This window comes from Rhamphochromis sp. 'chilingali', assembly GCF_963969265.1.
Source record: "Rhamphochromis sp. 'chilingali' genome assembly, chromosome: 5".
NCBI classification, from domain to species: Eukaryota; Metazoa; Chordata; class Actinopteri; order Cichliformes; family Cichlidae; genus Rhamphochromis; species Rhamphochromis sp. 'chilingali'.
Genome location: NC_137932.1, coordinates 3148783 through 3172233, shown reverse-complemented (window position 1 = coordinate 3172233; position 23451 = coordinate 3148783). Strand labels below are relative to the sequence as shown.

The 23451-nt window shown below is 45.1% G+C and overlaps 2 protein-coding genes across 7 annotated transcripts in view; both read right to left on the bottom strand.

Moving 5' to 3' along the window:
- Nucleotides 1-12965, bottom strand: part of ccdc85cb (coiled-coil domain containing 85C, b) — a 48638-nt gene extending 35673 nt beyond the window's left edge. For 3 of the 5 annotated variants that reach the window (XM_080883700.1, XM_080883701.1, XM_080883704.1), the window contains exon 1: nucleotides 11522-12965. In XM_080883700.1, the coding sequence (XP_080739826.1) occupies nucleotides 11522-12236 (715 nt within the window). In that variant the 5' untranslated portion in view covers nucleotides 12237-12965. The remainder of the gene's footprint in view (nucleotides 1-11521) is intronic. The other 2 variants (XM_080883702.1, XM_080883703.1) reach the window with 1 other exon arrangement.
- A 185-nt stretch (nucleotides 12966-13150) lies between these two features.
- LOC308397147 (cholesterol 24-hydroxylase-like) lies at nucleotides 13151-23336 on the bottom strand. Of its 2 annotated transcripts, XM_080882913.1 has the most exons (15): nucleotides 22887-23336; nucleotides 22739-22816; nucleotides 22380-22461; nucleotides 21991-22064; nucleotides 21425-21511; nucleotides 21215-21353; nucleotides 20964-21074; nucleotides 20710-20872; nucleotides 20447-20512; nucleotides 16684-16756; nucleotides 16093-16177; nucleotides 15898-16008; nucleotides 14305-14393; nucleotides 14114-14180; nucleotides 13151-14026 (listed from the first exon to the last, which is right to left on the bottom strand). In XM_080882913.1, the coding sequence occupies exons 1-15, from the start codon at nucleotides 23033-23035 to the stop codon at nucleotides 13868-13870; spliced, it is 1533 nt and encodes a 510-aa protein (XP_080739039.1). In that variant the 5' UTR covers nucleotides 23036-23336; the 3' UTR covers nucleotides 13151-13867. The 2 variants fall into 2 exon arrangements, with proteins under 2 accessions (XP_080739039.1, XP_080739040.1); XM_080882914.1 differs by lacking the exon at nucleotides 22380-22461 and having other exon boundaries at nucleotides 22739-22976.
- Nucleotides 23337-23451: the final 115 nt, after the last annotated feature.

The following is a 23451-nucleotide window of genomic DNA, read 5'->3' as shown; positions in this document are numbered from 1 at the left end:
GGACACTTCACCCGTTGCCTACTGGTGGTGGTCAGAGGGCCCGGTGGCGCCAGTGTCCGGCAGCCTCACCTCTGTCAGTGCGCCCCAGGGTGGCTGTGGCTACAATGTAGCTGCCATCACCAGTGTGTGAATGTGTGTGTGAATGGGTGGATGACTGGATGTGTAAAGCACTTTGGGGTCCTTAGGGACTAGTAAAGCGCTATACAAATGCAGGCCATTTACCATTTACATGTGTTTAGCTCAGTCATTCGGTGCAATAGCTAAGTTAATCTTTCCACATACCCCCTTCCTATTGCAGCAGGACCTCACACTTAAGCCACTGGTTAGAAATCGCTGTTTCAGTCGTACCGAGAGCCTGATGAGGATGAGTTCTTGTGGTGCCTTGTGAGAAACACTCGAGATGAAGTGCTAGCCAACCTCTTTTGCCCTGCAAGCAGATGTCTGACTCAAAATGTGCCGATGCTGAACTTTCCCAAAAAGAAAGAAAAAAACAAAAACCAGCAGGCGAGGAGAACAGATCAGAACCAACTAGGCCACAGAGCTGGGGAGGAGAAATAGGCTGGCTATAATTGGCTGTCATAAGTGTCATCTCCTCTCAGTGTGTGAGTTAGAAGAGATTTGAAATATGATGTGTGATGCCTCTCTGAAGATGAATAACTGCCTCAATTTGCCTCATATGACACCTACCAACTTTACACCAAGCTCGAAACCCGTCTCTATACAGAGAGGCTTGAAAAGACGGAAAAGAGAGGGCGATTTCTTTCCCCTCCGTTTCCCACTGCAACACTTTTAAACCAAATTGTCTCACATCCTTTTAAGAACCATGATTGCGGCCAACCATAGCCAGGCAGCCTGTGCTTAATCAGACATTATCTGCGCATCTGCAGAACCCACAGCTAGCTCTGATGGAGTCAAAGAGGATCGGAGGGAGACCCAGGAACATGTCCAGATTTTCAGATAATCACACAGACTTTCCCTGGCGGCTAGTCCATAACCGTTAATACCAGCACAAACGGCAAACGCATGCCAGATAAAAAGCATCTGCATCACTCTCCCTCTGTTGCCAGTCATCGATTTAGTCAGGTAAACGCCTTTTCTTCCCGTGAGCTTGCATTTTCGCCCGATTATCAGCTTTCATGTAAGCTCTTTACGATTGTCACGGTGGAATCAAATGCCCTACATTTGGCTCGGTTTGAATAAATAATGACTTTGATCAGGCTGTATAATCTGAGGCCGAGCTCAGTTAAGTGGGGTGGTCTTAATACCTTTTTTGATGGACTGTCGACAGCTGTCAGATCGTCGCTGAGCATTTGTGGTGAGAAGTGGGATGTGGTAAAAGACAGATGAATACATATTTAATGTGTTGGGAAGACGTTTGATGCGTATTGCAGCTTCAAAGCCAACCTCTGACCTTCTACGTTCTGACTTACCTTCTTTTCATCTGTTGAACTTTCTCTTTACGATCTTTTTCCCTTTATATATCCAAGTTCAAAACAGACATGCATTTCCCAGCACACCTAGACTTTATGTATAAGCCTGGTGGTTCAGTTCTTTGCGTCATTGTCCAACTTGACCACTTCACTATTAAAGCTCTACTTTAAAGCATAACCAAATGGTTTCAATTGGACTTTCTTTCCAGCGCCCAACATGAAATAGCCGAGAGAAATGTGTTTCTCAAGTGTCGTGCCAAACCACAACAGAGATGTTTAAGTTACGCAGCCCAGCCTGCAAGAGGAAATTAGCCTCCAGAGCAAACCAAAGCAATGTTACCTGAAACCATCTAAAAAAAAAATAAAAAATTCCTCAGGATGGAGCAATAGTGCTGTAGACTGTATGATTGATTCCAGATGTTTTAGCCGAGAGTCAGACCTCCACATTATCTCATCCATCTCGATGGCCAATGGCCAGTTTCACTATTTTACAAGTGCTCCAGTGAACATCCAACTAGGAATGTGACGCTATTCTCATCCAAGCAACAAAGCAAGCGTTTCAATAATTCTTTAATTTTCTTTTTCCTTCTTCACAAAGAAGTGAAGAAAGTTCATTCTCCTGGCTCCAAAACGAAAAAGCCCCATTTAAAGAGCCCAAGCACTCACAAAAACACAATCTATAACTGTTAAGACTGGAGGCTGGAGTAAGGTGACAGCGCTGTGTAAACTGAAGCAAGGCGAAGACATCTGCTGACTCCAATGTCACAGCGACCAAAACAGAAGAGCTGACAGGCAGAAAATCCAGATAAACGCCTCGTTCCTCCCGGGCCCTCGAAAGGAGCTGATGAAGAAGTGTTCCATCTACGAGCTGCTGACTTTTGGCAACCTGTTCTACTCTCGAAGGTCACTGGCGGTGTTGCGTAGACAAAATCAAATTGCTGATGGTGACTTTACAGCGCGGCCCAGACGAGTTTTTGCCACCGCGCCAATTGCACCAATTGAGGTCTGTCCAGCTGCTCTCATTTGCATCCTAATCAGCTTGTTATCGGATCTAGTGCCATCTGACGTGAAGCGTGAATCGATAAGGGTCTCGCCAGGAGCACAGCGTCTTTCGCTTACCTCGACTTTAATCGAGAGGAGGTCGCCAACCAGGGATGATGAGGGTGTGAGTTAAACTGCACTGCATTCGAGACAAGTTAGCCACATTATTTTAGAAGAGAAGCAGGAAAAAAGATTTTGGACATGATCTCGGAAGGGTTTATGTCAGGAAATTTAAAGTGCATTCTACATTTAATTGTTACAGTGTGACCTGTTTTACCTGTATAATGCTGTCGCAAAATATTGTTCAACTTCACACGACAGTGCCCACATAAAACGTGGTCTGGTGATGAGTAAGCGCACAAACCACGCCCTGCTTGTCTATTGTGAGCGAGTAACTCACACACAGACAGAGCTGACCTCACTGGGCTGGCATCATTGTGCACGGGTCAACCACCATGGAGGCCAACCATGCCCAAACCAAGCCCCATCCCCCCAACCCCTTACCTCTCTCCGCTTCAGTGACTCTGAGGCTAGGCGTGGGAGCCATCGACTCGCCCCACTGATCACTGCTTGTTGCCTTGGCAACTGAGCAACCAAGCCCCTCCAGCAGCCCGCTGTCCAATGATCAGAAGAAAAGGACAGCCTCTTAGATAGGCACGGTCGCAAAACGGCGGCACAGCGTGAGGACGACAGAGCCAAGTGCTTTTATTAATTATATTAAATCACAACATCAGCGGCACTTTTATAGATTCCAGGGTGTCACTGATGACCACACGAACATTAAAGCAATCACGACGTGTTGTAAAACTTTTTGTTCTATTAAAAGGCCTCGCATTGGATCTCTGAGCCAGCCCGTGTGTATGCGCGAGCCTCACGCTGGCTCTGTAACCTCATTCTGTCGGCCGGGTGCTGCGCTGACGGGAATGAAAGGACAGTGAATAAGACAGCAGGTTCACAGAAATCGGCAGAGAGACGGATGAGGATAGAGGCAACGACTGGAATAGTCTGTCACGTAAGAATAGACGGGGAGGCAAAAGTTCAAAAAGCGGCCTAGAGACACGCGCTTTCCTCGATTTTTTCCATCCTGCTGCTCCTCTCTCTGCGCAGTCTCATTCCTGCTGTGTCACAAAGAGGAACGGGACCCACTTCCTCTTTTGTTTGTTCAGGAATGTGGGACGTCCTGACAGGCAGGCTTTTCATTGACAGTGAACAGCTGAGTTTCCCCACTGAGGCTCTCTCTCTCTTAACCTGTCCTGCGTACATCAGTGAGTTTGTGTTTCTTCTCCATTATCTGTGTTATCAGCCCAGCAGGCTTCACACAGATAGTTTGCTGGAGGAATAGAAGCCACAGATGCTGGCTATACTCCAGGGACACGACATGTGACACAACCCAAGTCACCACTGGGTCTAATTATGTTTTGTGGGGTATTTTGCAAACTATGAAATGGCGAGCCACGGCAATTTTACGTAGATTTATAGTTTTGTTTTAATTTGATGTGGTGAACCTTTATTCACTTTGGCAGTTATGATGATCTCAAAACTGCCGTTTCAGTTTAGCAGCAGAGAGCAGCTGCTCTCTAAGTTTTGACTAGGCAACATGGAGGTGTTTATCTTTACCAGAAAAAGCGCCACTAAGCAGGGGAGAGGTTACAAGAAACCACCTCAGCGTCTTGGAACACAGAAACATGAATCTCAGCATGGACAAACAGGATATCGGTGACAGAAACATCCTATTCCTGCTTAGACGCCCTTTTTCTGCCACACAGACTTCCACACAATGACTTGAAACGACAGCAGAGAGGAAAAACACCATTGTGTTGCTGGTCCTACGGTTTCCTTTGAAACAAGAAAGGAGCTCACACAGAGAAACAGAGTCGCTGGCTGAGATATAGTGAAGAAAAACATGGGAACCATTCAAAAACCCAACTTTCCTTAGAAGTAACAAACTCTTCTGTATGAAGACTTTGAACTAATGCAGACAAAATAGGCAGAGACTGATTTTCCCCATAAAAACTGACTATAAAGGGTGTTTTAGTTCAGGACTACTGTGAGGAGATGAAAATAATCCTTGATCCTTTGCTTTTAAAGTAACTGATCAATCATAACGCAGAGAAAACTGCTTCTGTCACACATGAATGTGGACATGACTAATTTTCTTTAGTATGATGAAGTATACAAACACACGCTGGTGGCCAACAAAGACGGCTGGCTCTACACTTTTATTGTGAGCTTTTAGGTCATGTCACTCCCTAAGGGTAACGAAAAAGGAAATGAAAACAGAGTGAAAGAGGAAGATCGCTACATGAGAGAGGGGAATAGTTCACACCGACTGTGGCACCTCATACATTAAAGCACACATACATGTAGCAACGGCAGGTGCTAAAGACCCCAGTTTAAACATGCATTTTTATGACTTCTCAGTCAGTTAATTAGGAGTAATTTGAACCTAATTTCAGCCTGAGTGGGTTGGTTTGGTGGATGACTCAGCCGAGTGACTAAACATATTGTACTAAGGCACAGCTTCTCAGGAACAAAACGTTTTACTCAGGAAAGTAGTTGCAGGAGATCGGGGCACGCTTCAATATATAGAGTACTGGGGAAAACGTTTGAGCCACTCCTTAGTATTTTCCATTTTGTTATGTTTTGAATAGAGTGCAAACATACATAGATATACATGCACATACAGTATATAAAAGTAAGAACCATCTTAGACCAGATTTCTCGTCATTTCTTTTAGTCTTCAGGAATAGTTCTCCAGGTTTCTTGAGGCTGAAAAATGAAGCTGTTCCACATAGACTGATTCATCTGCATTCATAACTCCAACACCACTGGCTGAAAGGCACCCTGAACCATGAGATAGCCTCCGTGTTTTGAAGATGGTTGTAGACAGTCACTGTTATCCCACTCTCCTGACTTCCTCTGTATACACTCAGTTTAGATTCATCACTCCACAAGTCCTGTCACCACTGATTTTCAGTCCAGTTCTCGTCTAATTTGGTGTAATTACCCAACACATCAGCATTTTTCTCCCCCTGCTTTCCTTAAGAATGGCGTCTTGACAGCCACCCTTCCAATGAATCCATTTCTGATGATGCTTCAACAGTAGAGGGCCATTTTCTATTTCCTAAGAACATGATGTTCATATACGGGTCGTCTGCTACAGATAGTTTAAAATCCTGACATTTATTTGTTTATCTCTAAGGACTGAGTTACAAATGAAGCGAAAAGCAGCCAATGTCAAAGAAAAAAAAAAAAGAGCAAAAGCCAGGAGAACTATTGCTCAAGATCACTTTAAACAAATAAACAAACATATACAAAGAAATCTGGTTTCCTGGAACCAAAACGTAAAGAAAAGACGGGCGGCACAAGTGTTTTGCATGACGCTCTAAACCAAAATTCAAAAGTAGTATCTTGACACATCTTAATCTCTGGTGAATCACCAACCTATCTGACTGGTTTCTGCGAGCAGCACACACAGCTGAGTGGGCTGACACACTGGGCGGTAACAAACTCTAAATAAATAAATGAAAGAAAACTCATCGCAGAGCTGACGAACTACGTCAGCTAGTGAGCCAGTCGCTAACATGTCAGCCACTCACTACTGTGGCTTCTCTGCAATGTGCACTTTATCCCCCCTTTGTTCTCAAGCTTGCACACTATTCCACTCAAGCATTTTTACTGAATAAGGAAAATAATCTATCCAAGCTTGCTAATTGCTCGCCAGCCAGCTCATTAACTAAGCTACTAGCAAGACAAAGTCCCCATTGTTTATTCAGAAGCCATACTTGCAGCTTTCTGCCTTCCTGTAACGCTCTGCAAACTTTTATGTTTATAGTGAAACAGCAAACTAACATCCTGAATTTTGGACTGTAGGGCTCAAAGGTCAGCTCTGGATGGCTTGGTGCTCACCCAATCTGAATTTTCTTCTTTTTTTCATAGCAAATGAGCCCACCCACTGCAGCAGTGTGACTAGAATAATACGAACTGGTAAAAACAAGCCTGTGGGAAAAGGGAGGGGAAAAGTTTTAATAATCAAGTATACCAGCATTTTGGTATACTTCTGCAGCTGTCACCAATGATTGGGCTTTATTCCAAATTTCACTGGCCCCAAGCACGCACACATTTACAAAGAAAACACTCGCACTAGGCTGTGTGAAAGTAATGGATTAACCAGCTGCACCTGCATAGCCCAATTAAAAGTATTTACTGAATCAGAGTCTTATTTACTACACGTTTTATTCATCTGTGTTGGTACACAAGTGTCAGCCAATGAAAGGGAAGATTTTTTGTAGAATGGGAATAATTTATGAGAAGTGAAATCCACAGCACAGCGGGGGCTGCGATACTGCGGATAGATCTTAAAATGTTACAAGCGGCCAAAAATATGCCGATGACAGCGTAAATTTCTCTCTTTCTTCAACTGAGTCTGAGAAACCTGATCCTCCGGGTTAGCTGGGCCGTAGCCACAGTAACAACTTTCACTAAAACCCATCTCCATCTCTAATAACACGTCCTATCATAGTGATCATTCGTGTGCACCTGCATGGTGGTTTGACATCTGCTTTACACCCAGTCCCAAGCCTGGAAAAATGGGAAGAGCGTCCAGTTTAAACTCTGTGCTAAATCAAGTATGTGGCTCTCGCCTTAAACATGGCAAAGCTCGGACAGTTTGAGTTATCAAATCAAAACTGGCTCATTAGTAGTGTGGACACTGGTAGAAAATAATTAAAGCTACAAGCAAACACATGCAAGTAGCATGTTTACACCTTATTATCTGGGGCAGTTTTAAAACAGAAAACATTTCCTGTCCAGGTGAGAGTTTCAGCAGATTATTAGATTGGAAGTCTTGATAAGTGCTGCAAAGAATGCAGCAAATGCAAGTCAAGTTAATTCATCATCAAGGCGTTTGTTTCCCAGAAAAGGAAGGACACGTAAACTGATGGTTCCTATCAGCGTGTCATGTCTAAAGTTTATAGACTGAAACGTGCTCAGCAGCACTTGCAAAAGTCAGGAAACTGTGGACATCAGGCGTAAACGTCGTTGTGTGCGACAGACTGCTCTTTACAATCCCTGGCAGCTAAAAGGTCAGTGGAATGTGTAAGAATGTCTAAAGGTCAAAGAAGCACTACTGCAGAGAGGATCCTAATCAGTTCATCTGGACAGCCTTTCCCCCTGACTCGTTTGGAGACCGAGTGTGGCTGTGTGAGTCTCAGGTAGGGCTGCCACAAACGATTATTTTGATAGTCGACTAGTCACCGATTATTTTTGCGATTAGTCGACTAATCAGATCATCATCCATTGGACGTACAGCGTACAGCTTATTGCACCAGCAGCATCTGGTCTTATATAACTATCATTAGCTTACAGCTTGAAGTGTTTGTGCTAACTAAAAATAAAGACAAGATGGTAGTTTATTAATTTTTAATGAAATTTGCAGATTGTTTCGGTGAAGTTTAATAAACTCCTTGCTTTCTAAAATATAACAGGACACCGGAGTATATTCTCCAGCGTCTCACACTTCTGATAATCAGCTGTCTGCTTGACAGTTTTAGCTGTGCAAAAACTATAACTTTAATCTCAGCCAAACCGATTTACTCAGGAACAAATAAAATACTAAAGAAAGCCAAACAATAACATTTTTAAGTTATCTAAGTGACTTATATATATATATGTTTAACCTGACTAGCGAAAGACGGCGGTGGGTTTGAAAACAATTTGCCGGGAGTCCGGTGTTCTCACGGCTCTAGTTAGCCTAGCCCCCGGCTAGCTAACGAGCTAGTGGGTAACAGACGTCTCCGAAAACGTCGGAGCGCTTTTGAAAATATGCGGTGTCTTGATAAACTGAGCAGATATTTGAGGTTTACACAGCTACATTCTCGCCTGAAAATATGTTAAACGTTTATTTTGTGACCCAGAAAGAATAATAAGAGTAAAGTTAAAACTAACTAGCTGCCGCCATTGTCGACAACTGCGCTGGGCTGCGCTATGAATTCTGGGACACAGCTTCTTCTTCTTCAGGGTTTAACGGCAGCTGGCATCCTTGTACATGCAGTGCTGCCATCTTCTGTTTCAGTCCGTTATTACACTCTTAAATCCTACTACTTATTCCTGCGTCCTTTGTGATCTTACAAAGCTTCAAACGATGCGTCGACTATTAAATTAGTCGTCGACGATTTTAATAGTCGACATAATCGTGACTAGTTGACTAATCGTGGCAGCCCTAGTCTCAGGCAATCTGTGCGGCACTGTAGGGGAGCCTAAAGCGAGCCCTCTGTGACAGCATCATGTTTCAGGCGGTCTTTGACTGGAACTAAGTTCCAGACCACCAGAAGCGAATGCAAACGTTAAAAGTCTGGAAATATAAGTCACTGTTTTAGATTAGAAAACTGAGCTGTACTCAAAGCAACCCCCAATGCTTTTTCTTCTAGGACTTCTAAACAGGAGCCTCACAGTTAACGGCGCACACCCCGTCTCACACACACACACACACATTGTCCTTATATCCACAAAAGAAGAAGAGTTGGTAGGGGGAGTAGGGTGGGGTGAATCGGGGTGGGGGTGAGCCATGTGAGTGCACAAGAAATTCAATTAAGCAGACAGCGGGATAGCTCCACAACCCAACCTCCTTTGAGCACAATGTGCCCTCCAACAGTCCCGGCTCCACTCCCAAGCTTCCCAGCCAACCCCTTACCGCCATTCAGCCACTCCCCCAACACCACCAAGACCCACTGAGGACCCTTTGCTGGGCTCCCTTTCATGCACCCCCTACCTCCCCCCACCCTCTTCCCAGTTGTCTCTTTTGCCTCAAAGGAGATGAAAATCTTTAAGATGTGCAACAGCCAAGATGGAAAAACGAATTTAAATAGTTGACATTAAAAAGTTTAAGGCAACTTGGCTAAAAAAAGAAAGTTGTTCGTTTTAGACACACAAAAAAAATCTTTTTGTTTTCTGTGTGTGTGTGTGTGTCTGGCAAGCTGACAGATGCTGTTCATTTAGCACTTGTGCAGCAATCCTCGAGCTTGTCTCCTAAATGCCCAGGGGAGCCACTGGCATTTGGACAGCATTAAATAAAAAGCCACTCTGCAGACCTCACACCACGTCCAGATCTGACCTCGCAAAGATGGCCACTCCGCTCGGATTTCAACCAGCCAACTGACTAAATCTGTGCCGGTGAAGAAGCCCGTTCTACTCACCCTCCCCTCAGCCTCGCTCTGGCATGTAACAAGTAGCCAGGCTGCTATTCGAGCAAGGTTTTAAGAATTATTTACTCGGGGTGGAAGCGATGAAACACCTGCTCGACCGGCACGCTTCTGGGTAAAGCAATCTAACGTGTGTAAATAACAGCTTCCTATGAGAGTAGCCTTGCTTTTTCCTGACATGTTAGGAAATGTCAATAGCTGTTCTGTTACTTACCAGACCCGCGCTGTTTACAGCACAAGAATAATTTGCGATTCTCAGGGTTGTTTGGGACGACGCAGCGTCAGTCTCATTACAAATGCATAGGTTTTAACAATGAGATAATAAACCTCTCAAATGAGGCGGCCCTTTCCCATGCCAGCGTATTGTTAGAAATGTGTACATCATTGTCAGTGATGAACACACAGAGCCCGAGACTCAGGGGCGCACAATGTCACACACACACTCGCACATAAAGGCTGAGAGAGGCGCTAAGCTGCCGCAGACACAATGTGGATGTTACATAATAACAGCAGAGCACAGACCAAAATGTTGCGTGTTGTGCGAGTATACGTGCGTGTGTGTTTGCGGATTAAGAGCCCCTCGTGCATGCAACCATTCTTTTATATTATGTTACCTTCACGGTTTTCTCAGCGCACAATTCCAGGAATGTCCAATGGATAACATGTGACCGGTGTGATCTGATTTGAAGCTGCTTGCTTTGAGCCTAAATTCTGCTGCGGTTGCCCTGTCCTTGTAAATCGGGGTAAAATAAGGTCCAACCCCCCCCCCAAACACACACACGTGAAACAGACTTTATTCCTCTCACAAAACAGATCACAGTGGGTTATGAGCCCGTGTGCTTGCTAAACGAGGCTTAGTGTCCTCCTGTTCCATCATGGCTTTTTCATCCCCACTTGCAGCTTTCAGTCATGTATTTAGGTCTTAAAAACAGGGACATTGACTTCTGGTCCCAAGCCACGCATTTCAAACGGGGGCCCTAAGCAGATATGAGTCCTCTCCCACAGCCAGAGACAACAAAGATAATCAGTGAACAACCCCAAGGAGAAAAAAAAAAAATCAATCTGCTTGATCCCCTTTTGAAAGCTATTAAGATAAGTCTCTTTCATTGAGAAGCACAAGTGCAGTGACCTAAATCAGTGCAGACATAAATGACAGGTTGGCGTGGGGGCTGAAAAGGCCACTTAAGAGATGCTGTGTGTTTCATAATCACCCCAATCAAGACTTTACAGTGAGGTTAAGCCAAGACCCCATGGGTGTTAATCCATCCCAACAGTTCTGATCAGCATATGCGGCCACAGCAAGCACATACGCGCAGTAACTACACAGTGTGTCTCTATTAGCAGCAGAGCCCAGGAATACAGGTGTAAGGGCCAATTCCCCATTGTTTAAAGCAGGGGTGTCAAACTCAAATACACAGTGGGCCAAAATTCAAAACTGGAACAAGGTCGCGGGCTAACATTAATATTTATTGAAAAATAAATCTCCTCCAGATTTAAGAATGAATCTCTTCTTATGGACTCAAACAAGTTTTGCTGAAAAACTGAATATGGAACAAGCAAAGCTTAATACTAAACAATATATATTAGCTGTATAATACCAGTAGGCCAGCTCTAATAATAACTTGGTATGGCTTCGAGGGGCAAATGTAATTAGGCTGCGGGCCAAATTTGGCCAGCGGGCCAGAGTTTGACACCTATGGTTTTAAGAAAGAATTGGACCAAAGTTTTTATTTAGGAACTTTTAGATTCCGATTAGTTGACGACTGCTCTACTTCCCTACAGAAACCCCATAATGTGGGGCGTGCATGATGACTGTGGCATCCAGGTGTGTTTACAAGTGCATGTACTCACCATTCAGTCCATTGGGGATGCTTCTGTGATGATGTGGTGCTGATAGGTCATCCATGGATCTTCTTATCGTGGTCCCCATCTTACCGTTCTCTGAGGGCTTGTGCATGTGGTTGTGATTGTGGTGATCGGGGCTACCGGCACTTCCTGTGCTGGACGTGCTACTCCCATCTCCAACATCCCTGACCGTGCTGGTGCCCCCGTTCAGGTTGGTCAAGCTGGACTGACTATCTATGGAGCTCCGGGACCCTGCCCCATTCCTCTCTTCATCCAGCATGAGGATGATCTCCTTCAGTTCAGAGTTCTCCCTCAGCACAGTCTCCTGGTTGGCTTCCAGCTCCTTGAGCTTCATCATGTAGGTGCCCACCTCCTTCCACATGGCGCTGGCTGTGTAGCGGCCGAAACGCTGCCACTCCCGGGACAGCTTCTTGCCCTTCTGTCGGTCGTCGTCCAGGAAGCAGCAGAGTTCCCGGAGCTCGTGGTTGTCATCTTGGAGCTTCTGGTTGATTTCCTTCAGGTTCCGGATTTCATGAAGGTGCACCTGCAGCCGCCGGTTAATGTCCTTCATCATGTTGCCATGCTCGATCATCAAGTTCATTTTCTCGCCGTCAACCCTCCTTAATTTCCTAACCAGCTCCTCTTTGCTGCACCGCAGCAGCTCGTCGTCCGTCAGCTGGCTCAGGTCATCCTTCGGCCCCTCGGACGGATTTTTAGCCATGACTGTGGCGGCTGCGAGTCTCAGTTCGTTTATGCAGCTGCTTAAAATTAACTCTCAGAAACTCACTAACCTAACCTCAATTGCGGAATCGTGTTAAAAAATGAATACATTGTCCAAAAAGGGGGGAAAAAAAATCTGAAAAGTATCGATAATGCCCTGATCTTCAACAGGCCGATAATAAAACCGAAAGAATAAACAACACAAATATGACTGTGATGCTTCCACAACCCGAGCTTTTAAAGAAATGACACCACTGATCTGGTAAAATAAATAAAAAATACTCACAGGAACAACAGTTGGTGGTCACAGTCGGTCAGAAACAAACAAGCGATATAAAATCGATTATCAGGGATTTCCGATCACCGAGTCCTGTCGGCAAAAACACAGCGACCCGTAACAGTGTGCACAGTCTCTGCTGGACATCACAACATTCACATGATGGAAAACGTGAAATCCGCCAGCTTCTTCCTTTATGTTTAGGTGAATTCAACCTAATTTCGCGCAAAACAGCGAATGTTCGAGTAAAACGCGCAACCTATAAGAAAAGTCCTCTTGGACGTGTTTCACCGTCTCCTCGGATAAAAGCGTCTTCAGTGAGGCGGTGTGATAGTGGACGGACGACTCAATCCTTTCCACCCAGCAGCCTCGGAATTATCAGTGGACCCCCCGCCTCTCTCCTCCCTCTTGTCCAAACACTCGGGTTTGAAATCATTCAAGAGGATTCAGCTCGAGACGACCAATCAAGACGCGCGAGAGAAGTGGGCAGCAGGTAGATGAAAAAGTGCGGCGCAGCCTCGCAGAGCTCAGGCTCGGCCTTCTTAAAGGTACAGGAGGACGCGCTCGCCGTAAAAACACACTGGATTCATTAAAGAAGAAAAATCAGACTACGCCTCACGACTTTTATTCTTTATTGTTAAATGAAGCACAGATGTATTGTGTGCTTTTAATGGCCGTGATTTCGTTGACAATACTTGAGCATTAAAAAGCTGGGCTGGTTTACTGAAATGAAGCCCCAAAATATTCATTTAGTTAAAAATCAAAAATACTTTAACCTATGACAGTAGGCTTTAGCTACATGCATATTTGATTAAAGATTAAAAAAATATCATCTGTGTTTAAACCAGAGACAACTTCTGGGAGAGTTCTTTTTCTGAACATTGAATTTAAACAGCTTTTTAAAAGTCAGAGATCTCTGCAAGATCTCAGCGCCCCCATGTGGACACTGTCCGTAAAGGCATTAAGACAGCAAATCGGGTAAAGAAATATAAAACACGCTTGTTTCCAAATGATTTCCATTTACACACATATTAGTTTTGTAGGCACAAAGAGGTTTGTGGTTATGAAAAAAAAGACACTACACACCGCTATATAATGAGTTTGTGCATGATTAACAAACAAGTGCAAATGGTATTTAACCCAGCTGTCCCCCTCAAAAAAATAAAATTATATTGTAATGAAAAAAATATATAATATATAATTATCACCATCATTTCATTTCGCTTTACCATGTAATTCATATCTGATACTGTTTTTATTATAACGATTTATTTTTTTAATCACAGCTTTTAGGCAGGAGTAGATCAACAGTTTTACCCTACAGACCACTATGATTTCTTTTTATGTAAAGTCCTTTAAGATCCTTTATTTTTGTAATCCCTGTGACTCAAAGTGCACAACACTCCACTCTTTGGTCTGAGTGTGCCAGCATCCAGGATGTCAAAGGTCTGTCCCGGGACGAGAGTGAAGTCAAACCTCTGGAGCAGTTTGGCCATCACCACTTTAGCCTCCATCTAAAAAACACAACAGCGCCCACAGAGATGAGTCAGTGTGTTTATAGGTGAGTGGGTCTTCATGTTGACTTACGCTGTCATCCTCACCTGAGCAAAGTTCTGTCCCAGACACGAGCGAGGACCGAGGGCAAAGGGGTAGTAGCAGTAATAAGGCCTTGAACAGACGAGAGACAGCCTCAGTTACTGTGAACCGTTTCACTCATTTAGTCTGAGATAATAAAGTGTGTGCAAACATGAAACGTAATAAAGTCAGCATGGTGAAACAGTGTTTTTCTTACTTGGGAGCATCTGGGTGAAATCTGTCTGGATCAAATTTTAGTGGATCCTCGAAGAATTTGTCCAGTCTCCCGCTCACATAGGAGCTGAACTAAATAGGAAAAAATTTCACATTTTAACCATAAATGTATTTGTTCTTGCTTGAATAAGATCTCATTTTTTATGTTTTTCTGGCAACTTTGTGACAGTTTTGTTTATACATACGCTACCAGTCAAAGGCTTGGACATATCTTCTTATTTTCTTTATTATGGGTTTTTCTTTTTTTCATGACTATTTACATTGCAGATTCTCACTGAACACATCAAAACTGTGAATCAACACATATGGCATTATGTAGTAAACAAAAAATGTGAAATAACTCAAAACATGTTTATATTTTAGATTCTTCCAAATAGCCACCCTTTGCATTCTCTTGATGAGCTTCTTGAAGTCATCGCCTGAAATGTTTTTCCAACAGTCTTGAAGGAGTTCCCAGAGATGCTGAGCACTTGTTGACTCTCTTGCCTTCACTCTGCGGTCCATCTCATCCCAAACCATCTCCATTGGTCAGGTGACATCTGGTGCAGCACACCATCACTCTACTTCTTAGTCAAATAGCCTTTACACAGCCTGGAGGTGTGTTTGGGGTTCAGTGTGCCTTCAATTCTGAATAAATCCCCCACACCATCACACCTCCTGCTCCATACTTCATGGTGGGAACCATTCATGTAGAGACCATCCGGTTACATTTTGTGCATCACACAAAGACACAGCAGGTGGAACCAAAGATCTCAAATTTGCACTCATCAGACCAAAGCACAGATTTCCACTGGTCTGATGTCCATTCGTTGTGTTTCTTGGCCCAAACAAATTTCTTCTGCTTGTTGCTTTTCCTTAGTCCTGGTTTCTTAGCAGCTATTTGACCATAAAGGCCTGATTCACAGTCTCCTCTGAACAGTTGATGTAGAGATGTGTCTGCTACTGGAACTCTGTGTGCATCTATCTGAGCTCTAATCTGAGCTGCTGTTAACTTGCTAATTCTGAGGCTGGTGACATGGATGAGTTTATCCTCAGCAGCAGAGGCGACTGTTGGTCTTCCTTTCCTGGTGCCGTTCTCATGTGAGTCAGTCTCGTCGTAGCACTTGCTGATCTTTGAATGTGTCCCCAAAGTTTAAGCAATTTTCCAGACTGACTTTCAGTTCTTAAAATAATGAAGGACTGTCATTTTTTCTTTACTTAGAATTCATATTATGGCGAGAACCAATCAGATAAGGGCTGTCAGCTGTGTACCAACCTGACTTCTGCACAACACAACTGATTATCCCAACTCTATTGAGGCGGAGAGAAATACCACAAATGAACCCTGACAAAGGCAGACCTGTGAATTGAAACCACTTCATGTGCCTACATCATGAAGCTCATTGAGAGAAGGCCAAGAGTTTACAGCGCTGTCAACAAAGTTAAGGGACTTGAAGGACTCTATAAAACATATTTAGAGTTATTTATCTTTTTTTCTTCGCTACATAACTCCATATATCTTGCTTCATATATTTGTTGTCTTTAGTATGTAGTTATCATTTAGACTTACAAACATATTAAAAAGAAAATGACTCACAACAACGCTAAATCCCCCGGGTATGTGGATACCGTCAATCACCATGTCTTCAGCAACATCACGAGACGTGCCTGGAGCTGGGGGGTAAATTCTTAGAGTCTCTTTTAACACCTGAAGGAAGGTTACAATGAGAAGTGCACACTTTGGGTGAGTTATTAAAATAAATAAATGAATAACTAAATTTACCACATGTACCTGTGACAGGTAGACCAGCTCTCCTAAGTCGTCATAGCTTATGTCACGTTTCATCCCAATGACATCATCGACCTCTTTCTTCGCTCTAAGAAATAAAAATACAATTTAGAAAACCAAAATTCACTCTATATATTACACAGTTATAACTGCAGAAATATTACCTAAATCATCTTTAGAGGTTAACACAGGTCATAGGAGTAAATATGTAGAAACAGATGTAAAACTACATTTTTTATAGAGAAAAATGCACATCTACATAAATGTCTGTGGGCTTGAGATTTATATAATCTCAGGATTGGGAATATTTTTGATGTTTGATATTTTGATGGATCAAATTAGAAGAAGTTGTTTTCACACAACGGGTTGACAGTCAGATCTGAGGGACACATTGATTGTAAGAACTGGATCTATCAGACTGACTGTACAACAAGTGTGTCACGGCAAGAAGCTTTCTGAAGATCTCACAGACTTTTGTTTAAGTCCTCTTTACTTATAGGTTCAATCAGATGATGTTTCAGGTTATATTCATGCAAAGATATAGAAAGTTGTAAATAGAAAGTGTAAATTGTTGAGTTCTGTTTGACTTCTTACTTCTCCAGTATTTCAGGATGTCTTCCAAGCGCCATGATGCAAAAACCCAGTTGATTGGCTGTTGTTTCTTGGCCTAAAATGTTGCCAGTTTGTCAATAATGCATCAGAATATTACCTCAATCAAGAAGTTGTAATCCTAATTTCTACATCACAACTCTTTGAGTCTTAAAAAGCCTAGTTAACTCAAAATCAATAATATCATTATGTAACAAAAACAGATCATATGTTTCTTTTTCTTGATTGATATTTTACTCATTTGCAAATGTTATGGTCCCGGTCAAGATTGAAAAGAGTAATAAATATGTATTTTTTTTACATTTGAGACAAACAAGTTTACCCTGCCCGGGATAGGGTTACCGGGGCCCCGCCCTGGAGCCAGGCCCGGGGAGGGTGCCCGAGGGCGAGCGTCTGGTGGCCGGGCCTTAGTCCATGGGGCCCGGCCGGGCACAGCCCGAAGAGGAGACATGGGCCCATCCTCCCGCAGGCCCACCACCCGCAGGAGGCGCCATAGGGGTCGGGTGCATTGTGTGCCGGGTGGCGGCCAGGAGCGGAGGCCCTGGCGGACTGACCCCCGGCTGCCAAGACTGGCAATAGGGACATGGAATGTCACCTCTCTGGTGGGGAAGGAGCCTAAGTTAGTGCGTGAGGTTGAGAGGTACCGGCTAGATATAGTCGGGCTCACCTCTACACATGGCTTGGGCTCTGGAACCAGTCTCCTGGAGAGGGGCTGGACTCTGTCTCAGTCTGGAGTTGCCCCTGGTGAGAGGCGGCGGGCTGGGGTGGGTATCCTAATATCCCCTCGGCTTGCTGCCGGTACGTTGGGATTTTTCCCGGTGGACGAGAGGGTTTGTTCCCTGCGCCTTAGGGTCGGGGAACGGGTCCTGACTGTCATCTGCGCTTATGCGCCGAGTGGCAGTTCAGAGTACCCAGCCTTCTTAGAGTCCCTGGGGGGGGGTGCTGGAGGGTGCTCCACCTGGAGACTCTGTTGTCCTGCTGGGAGACTTCAATGCTCACGTGGGAAACGACAGCGAGACCTGGAGGGGCGTGATTGGGAGGAACGGCCTCCCTGATCTGAACCCGAGCAGTGCTCTGTTATTGGACTTCTGTGCTAACCACAGTTTGGCCATAACGAACACCCTGTTCGAACATAAGAGTGTCCATAAGTGCACGTGGCACCAGGACGCTCTAGGCCGTAGGTCGATTTTGTAATCGTATCAGCAGACCTGCGACCATATGTTCTGGACACTCAGGTAAAGAGAGGGGCTGAGCTGTCAACTGATCACCACCTGGTGGTGAGTTGGATCAGGTGGCGGGGGAGGACGCTGGACAGACCTGGTGCACCTAAACGCGTAGTGAGGGTGTGCTGGGAACGTCTAGCAGAGGCCCCAGTCCGCGAGATCTTCAACGCACACCTCCGGCAGAGCTTCAACAGCATTCCGAGGGAGACCGGGGACATTGAGTCCGAATGGACCATGTTCAGCGTCTCCATTGCCGAAGCTGCTGCATTGAGCTGCGGCCGCAAGGTGGTGGGTGCTTGCCGTGGTGGTAATCCCCGAACCAAATGGTGGACACCAGAGGTGAAGGGAGCCACCAGGCTGAAGAAGGAGTCCTATCGGGCTTGGTTAGCCTGTGGGACTCCGGAGGCAGCCGACAGGTATCGACAGGCCAAGCGGAATGCGGCTCGGGCAGTGGCTGAAGCAAAAACTCGGGTGTGGGAGGAGTTTGGAGAGGCCATGGAAAAAGACTTTCGGACTGCCTCGAAGAGATTCTGGCAAACCGTCAGACGTCTCAGGAGGGGAAAGCGGTGCTCTACCTGCACTGTGTATAGTGCTGGCGGAGCGCTGCTGACGTCGACTGAGAAAATTGTCAGGCGGTGGAAGGAATACTTCGAGGACCTCCTTAATCCCACTGACACGTCTTCCGAGGAGGAAGCAGAGTCTGGGGATGAGGGGAATGACCCGCCAATTTCCGGGGGCGAGGTCACTGAGGCAGTTAAACAACTCCTTGGTGGCAGAGCCCCTGGTGTTGATGAGGTCCGCCCCGAGTTCCTGAAGGCTCTGGACGTTGTAGGGCTGTCCTGGTTGACACGCCTCTGCAATGTTGCGTGGAGATCAGGGGCAGTACCTGTGGACTGGCAGACCGGGGTGGTGGTCCCCATCTTTAAGAAAGGGGACCGGAGGGTGTGTTCCAACTACAGGGGGATCACACTCCTCAGCCTCCCTGGGAAAGTCTATGCCAGGGTGCTGGAAAGGAGAGTTCGTCCGTTAGTCAAACCTCGGATACAGGAGGAACAATGCGGTTTTCGTCCTGGTCGCGGAACACTGGACCAGCTCTTTATCCTCTCCAGGATACTTGAGGGTGCATGGGAGTTTGCCCAACCAGTCTACATGTGTTTTGTGGACTTGGAGAAGGCATTCGACCGTGTCCCTCGGGGTGTCCTGTGGGAGGTGTTGCGGGAATATGGGGTGTCTGGCCCATTGCTACGGGCCATTCGATCCCTATACAACCGTTGCAAGAGCTTGGTTCGCATTGCCGGCAATAAGTCGGACTCGTTCCCGGTGGGTGATGGGCTTCGCCAGGGCTGCCCTTTGTCTCTGGTTCTGTTCATAATTTTTATGGACAGGATTTCTAGGCGCAGCCAAGTGGCGGAGGGCTTTCGCTTTGGTGGCCTCAGAATCTCATCTCTGATTTTTGCAGATGATGTGGTTCTGTTGGCTTCATCGGGTGAAGGCCTCCAGCTCGCACTGGAACGGTTCGCAGCCGAGTGTGAAGCAGCGGGAATGAGGATCAGCACCTCCAAATCTGAGGCCATGGTTCTCAGCCGGAAAAGGGTGGAGTGTCTACTCCGGGTCGGGGATGAGTTCCTGCCCCAAGTGGAGGAGTTCAAGTATCTTGGAGTCTTGTTCATGAGTGATGGGAGAAGGGAGCCGGAGATCGACAGACGGATTGGGGCTGCGGCTGCAGTAATGCGGACGCTGCACCGGTCCGTCGTGGTGAAGAGGGAGCTGAGTGTAAAAGCGAAGCTCTCAATTTACCGGTCGATCTACGTCCCTACCCTCACCTATGGCCACGAGCTGTGGGTAGTGACCGAAAGAACGAGATCGCGGATACAAGCGGCAGAAATGAGCTTCCTCCGAAGGGTGGCTGGCCTCTCCCTTAGAGATAGGGTGAGAAGTTCGGCCATCCGGGAGGGGCTCAGAGTAGAGCAGCTGCTGCTCCACATCGAAAGGAGCCAGCTGAGGTGGTTCGGGCATCTGACAAGGATGCCCCCTGGGCGTCTCCTGGGTGAGGTGTTCCAGGCATGTCCCACCGGGAGGAGGCCCCGGGGCAGACCCAGGACACGCTGGAGAGATTATATCTCTCGGCTGGCCTGGGAACGCCTTGGTATTCCCCCGGACAAGCTGGAGGAGGTGGCTGGGGAGAGGGAGGTCTGGGCCTCTTTGCTTAGGCTGCTGCCCCCGCGACCCGGCCCCGGACAAAGCGGATGAAGATGGATGGATGGATGGACAAACAGTCAGTAACACAGGAACTAGAGTTGTGTGACACAGTGTGTGTGTGCAGATATTATGCAGCCCCTCTGGATAAGAAAGGACAGTTTTGTCCATGCTAAGTGAACACGTGACAACAATTCACAGACAACAGTGGCCACATTGTGTAAAATTGAAAATAAAACACACTCTTCAGTGCAGTGAGCTTCGTCTGACGCTACAAAGGAGCTTCCAGCTGCATTTCACACATCAAAGCTGAAACAACAGAGACTCACCTGCAATGAAAAATGTCACAAAATTGTCCAGCATAAATTCTTCATCTTCTTCAGTCATGTTTTCCTCTGAAATGAGGAGAGAATGGACAGATACATCGATATTTAACTTCTCCTGGTTTCCAACATTACTTACAAACCACATGCACCGAACTGAGAAGGCATCAAAAACTGTGGGTCACATTTGTTCTATTCACTTTGTCTCGTCACAAAGAGAATAAAATATTGCTCTAGTCTAGTCTAATGTGAAATTTGGGAACTCCAACCTTGGCTTGCAGTTTTGATGATTTGTGTCAGGATGTCTTTGGGGACCTCATCACCGTTTTGCATGGCGGCCTTTCTCTCACTGATCCACTTGGCTCCAGTTGTACGGAGCAGGCGGCACGCTTCCCTCACCTCATTAACATTTCGTCTGTTCTTTGGATTGTACTGGAATGGCAGACTGAAGGGTTTAGCCTGGCATCCTGATAACAATGTTGTTGGCAGACATACTTCATAACAACAAACGCTGAAGTAATACCTCAAAAAATATGTCTCTAAGGTAGGTAACCATTCCTTTCAGACATGTCTCAATGGCTTTAGGGAAAGGTGAACTATTCTTCAAGAGGTCCAAGTCCACCCCGAAGGCAACCTGCCTGACATGCACAGCAATTCACTCACGCTTAGAACATGATTGTAGCCTTTATAAAAAGTTAGAAAAGTTAGAATAAACATATTTTTTATTCTTCAGTATTAAGAAAAAAAACAGCATGTTAAGGAAGCTCTAAAAACCTTAGTAATAACATCCAGGGTGACACAGTTGATGAGATGGAGCATATTAGCTTCTGTTTTACTGTCAGCAAGCTCTGCAAGTTTATCCATCAGTTTCTCTGCTGTCTCATTGAAGGTTCCCATTAGACCTCTCAGATACCTGGAAAAAACAAAAGTTTGAGACAGAGGAACAGCGACTAAAGGATTAGGATGTATAATTTCATAACTCACAGGCTGCTGAACGCAGGGTCCATGATGCGTCGCTGTTTGTACCACCGCTCATGATCCCGTGCTGTTACCAGACCATCACCTAAAAACCTTGAAGACAGTTAAGACAATGATTTAAAAAAAAAAAAAAATCTGTGAAGTGACTTCAAGAACAAACTAAAAGTCGCTGAGGGGCAAAAGAATCCAAAACTCAGTGACAATAAAGAAATAATAAAAACATTAAACAAATTATAGCAACACATTCACCCTCTCTCCTGCCAGGCAGGTGCCTGATACTGGCAATCACTGTCCCAACCAACCACAAAAGTATTATGCAATGAGTTTCAAAACAACAACCCTGCAAACATCACTGTTAAAAATTACGATAGACAGCATGAAAATGTCATCATCATAAATTCGTACATGGCTCCTATAATATGATCACTGAGGTCAGGAGTTAAATAAAATGCTAAGATGTGACACAAGGAAAGTATCACAACATGGTAATACTATCAAGTTCTATTCATTGTGACTAATAAGGTATGTACACACAACTACAATAAAGTGACTCAGATAATCTGATACATCACCTTTGACCAAACAGGTTGAAGAGTCTTTTATAGACAGACTTCTGTTTAAGGTATTTTGGGGACATCAGGATTTCCTGAAACCAGAAACAAAATGACACAAAAGTGTGACGAAGAAGAAGAAGAAGAAGAAGAAGAAGAGGGCTTTAAATGTGAACAAGTCCCCAAAAGGCCAGTAGCTGGCACTGTTTATTAGCAGGGACCTCTGCCAACAGGATTGATGGGTGCACTTTCACACACAACAGGTTTGTTGCACTGTAGTCATTTTAAACTGAAACAGCAGAGATACACAGGTACTGCTAATCACAATAATTCACAGATTTACAGAAATAGACCCTTTATTAATGACACCTGTGTACTGATGTGAAAACAGTCAGGTGACAAGTGTTTACCTTGGTGGCCTCTGGACAGTACGTACACAGTGAAACGTAGTGAAGCACATTTAACCTGTAAACAGGTCCATACTTCTCGGCCCTGCAGGTGACATCTTAATTAGATCTTTTAAAGGCGAATGATATTAATACTGTAATACAAAGAGTACAGTAAGAACTGCAATGTATTTGTTATATAGGCAGAAATTAACAGGCAATTAGCGGCAAAATATGCTGTGAAAAAGGAAACTGCGTCAGTTCAATACAGCTAGGCTAGCTAGCATTGGCTGGCAGCAGTCCCAAACACTGACCTACATATTGTGTTAGCTTAATGGTTTGACGTGTTTTCTGTATAAAAACTTTGTTTGCGCTAAACTTACCACTCCAGAAATCTGTCGTGTATAAATCCGTGATTTTTCATCGCCTTCAACATCGTTGGTGAGTGTCCGAAGAAAAAACTGAGGAGGAAACAGCGAGTTACTCTCAAGTAACGTCCGCATAACTGCTTCAGCCGACGACCTTTCCTACCTGTCCCTCGGCGGCCCGGGGATGTGGTCATACTTCATATGAATATATTTAATGTACAAGCAGTAGCCAAGAAACGCAATGACGAGCAGAAAGAAGAGAAACGTAAGTGCCCGAGCAGCCAGGCTCAGAAGCAGGCTGGAAAGTGCCATCCTGGAAAATGTCCCGGAGACGTCCGTGTTAAAGCTGGTTGTCCTTTCAGTTAGAAAGTCCACGGCCAGATAAAAGCAGCGAGCCTGTTATCAGTGACTCTTCAGACTGAAGTAGCCTACGCAGTTCAGATCATTAACACGACACTCCATCACAGTATCCCACTTAAACTTCAGGAATATCGATATGTTAGGAAGCAGAAACCATAGTGCTTCCAGTTCAGCTGCTTTGGTGCAAATAAAGCAACAAGAGGTTCACTGGAGCTGCAACAAGAAAACCTGGCTTTTCAGCTGGACCTCTGCAATGCACTCCTCATCGATCCCAGTCCCTTTAAAGCTAAGCGTATCGTATTTGATACATGTGGTTTTGTGAGTTTTATTTGTGTGACCTTTATTTACCCTCAAAAAAATGATACAAA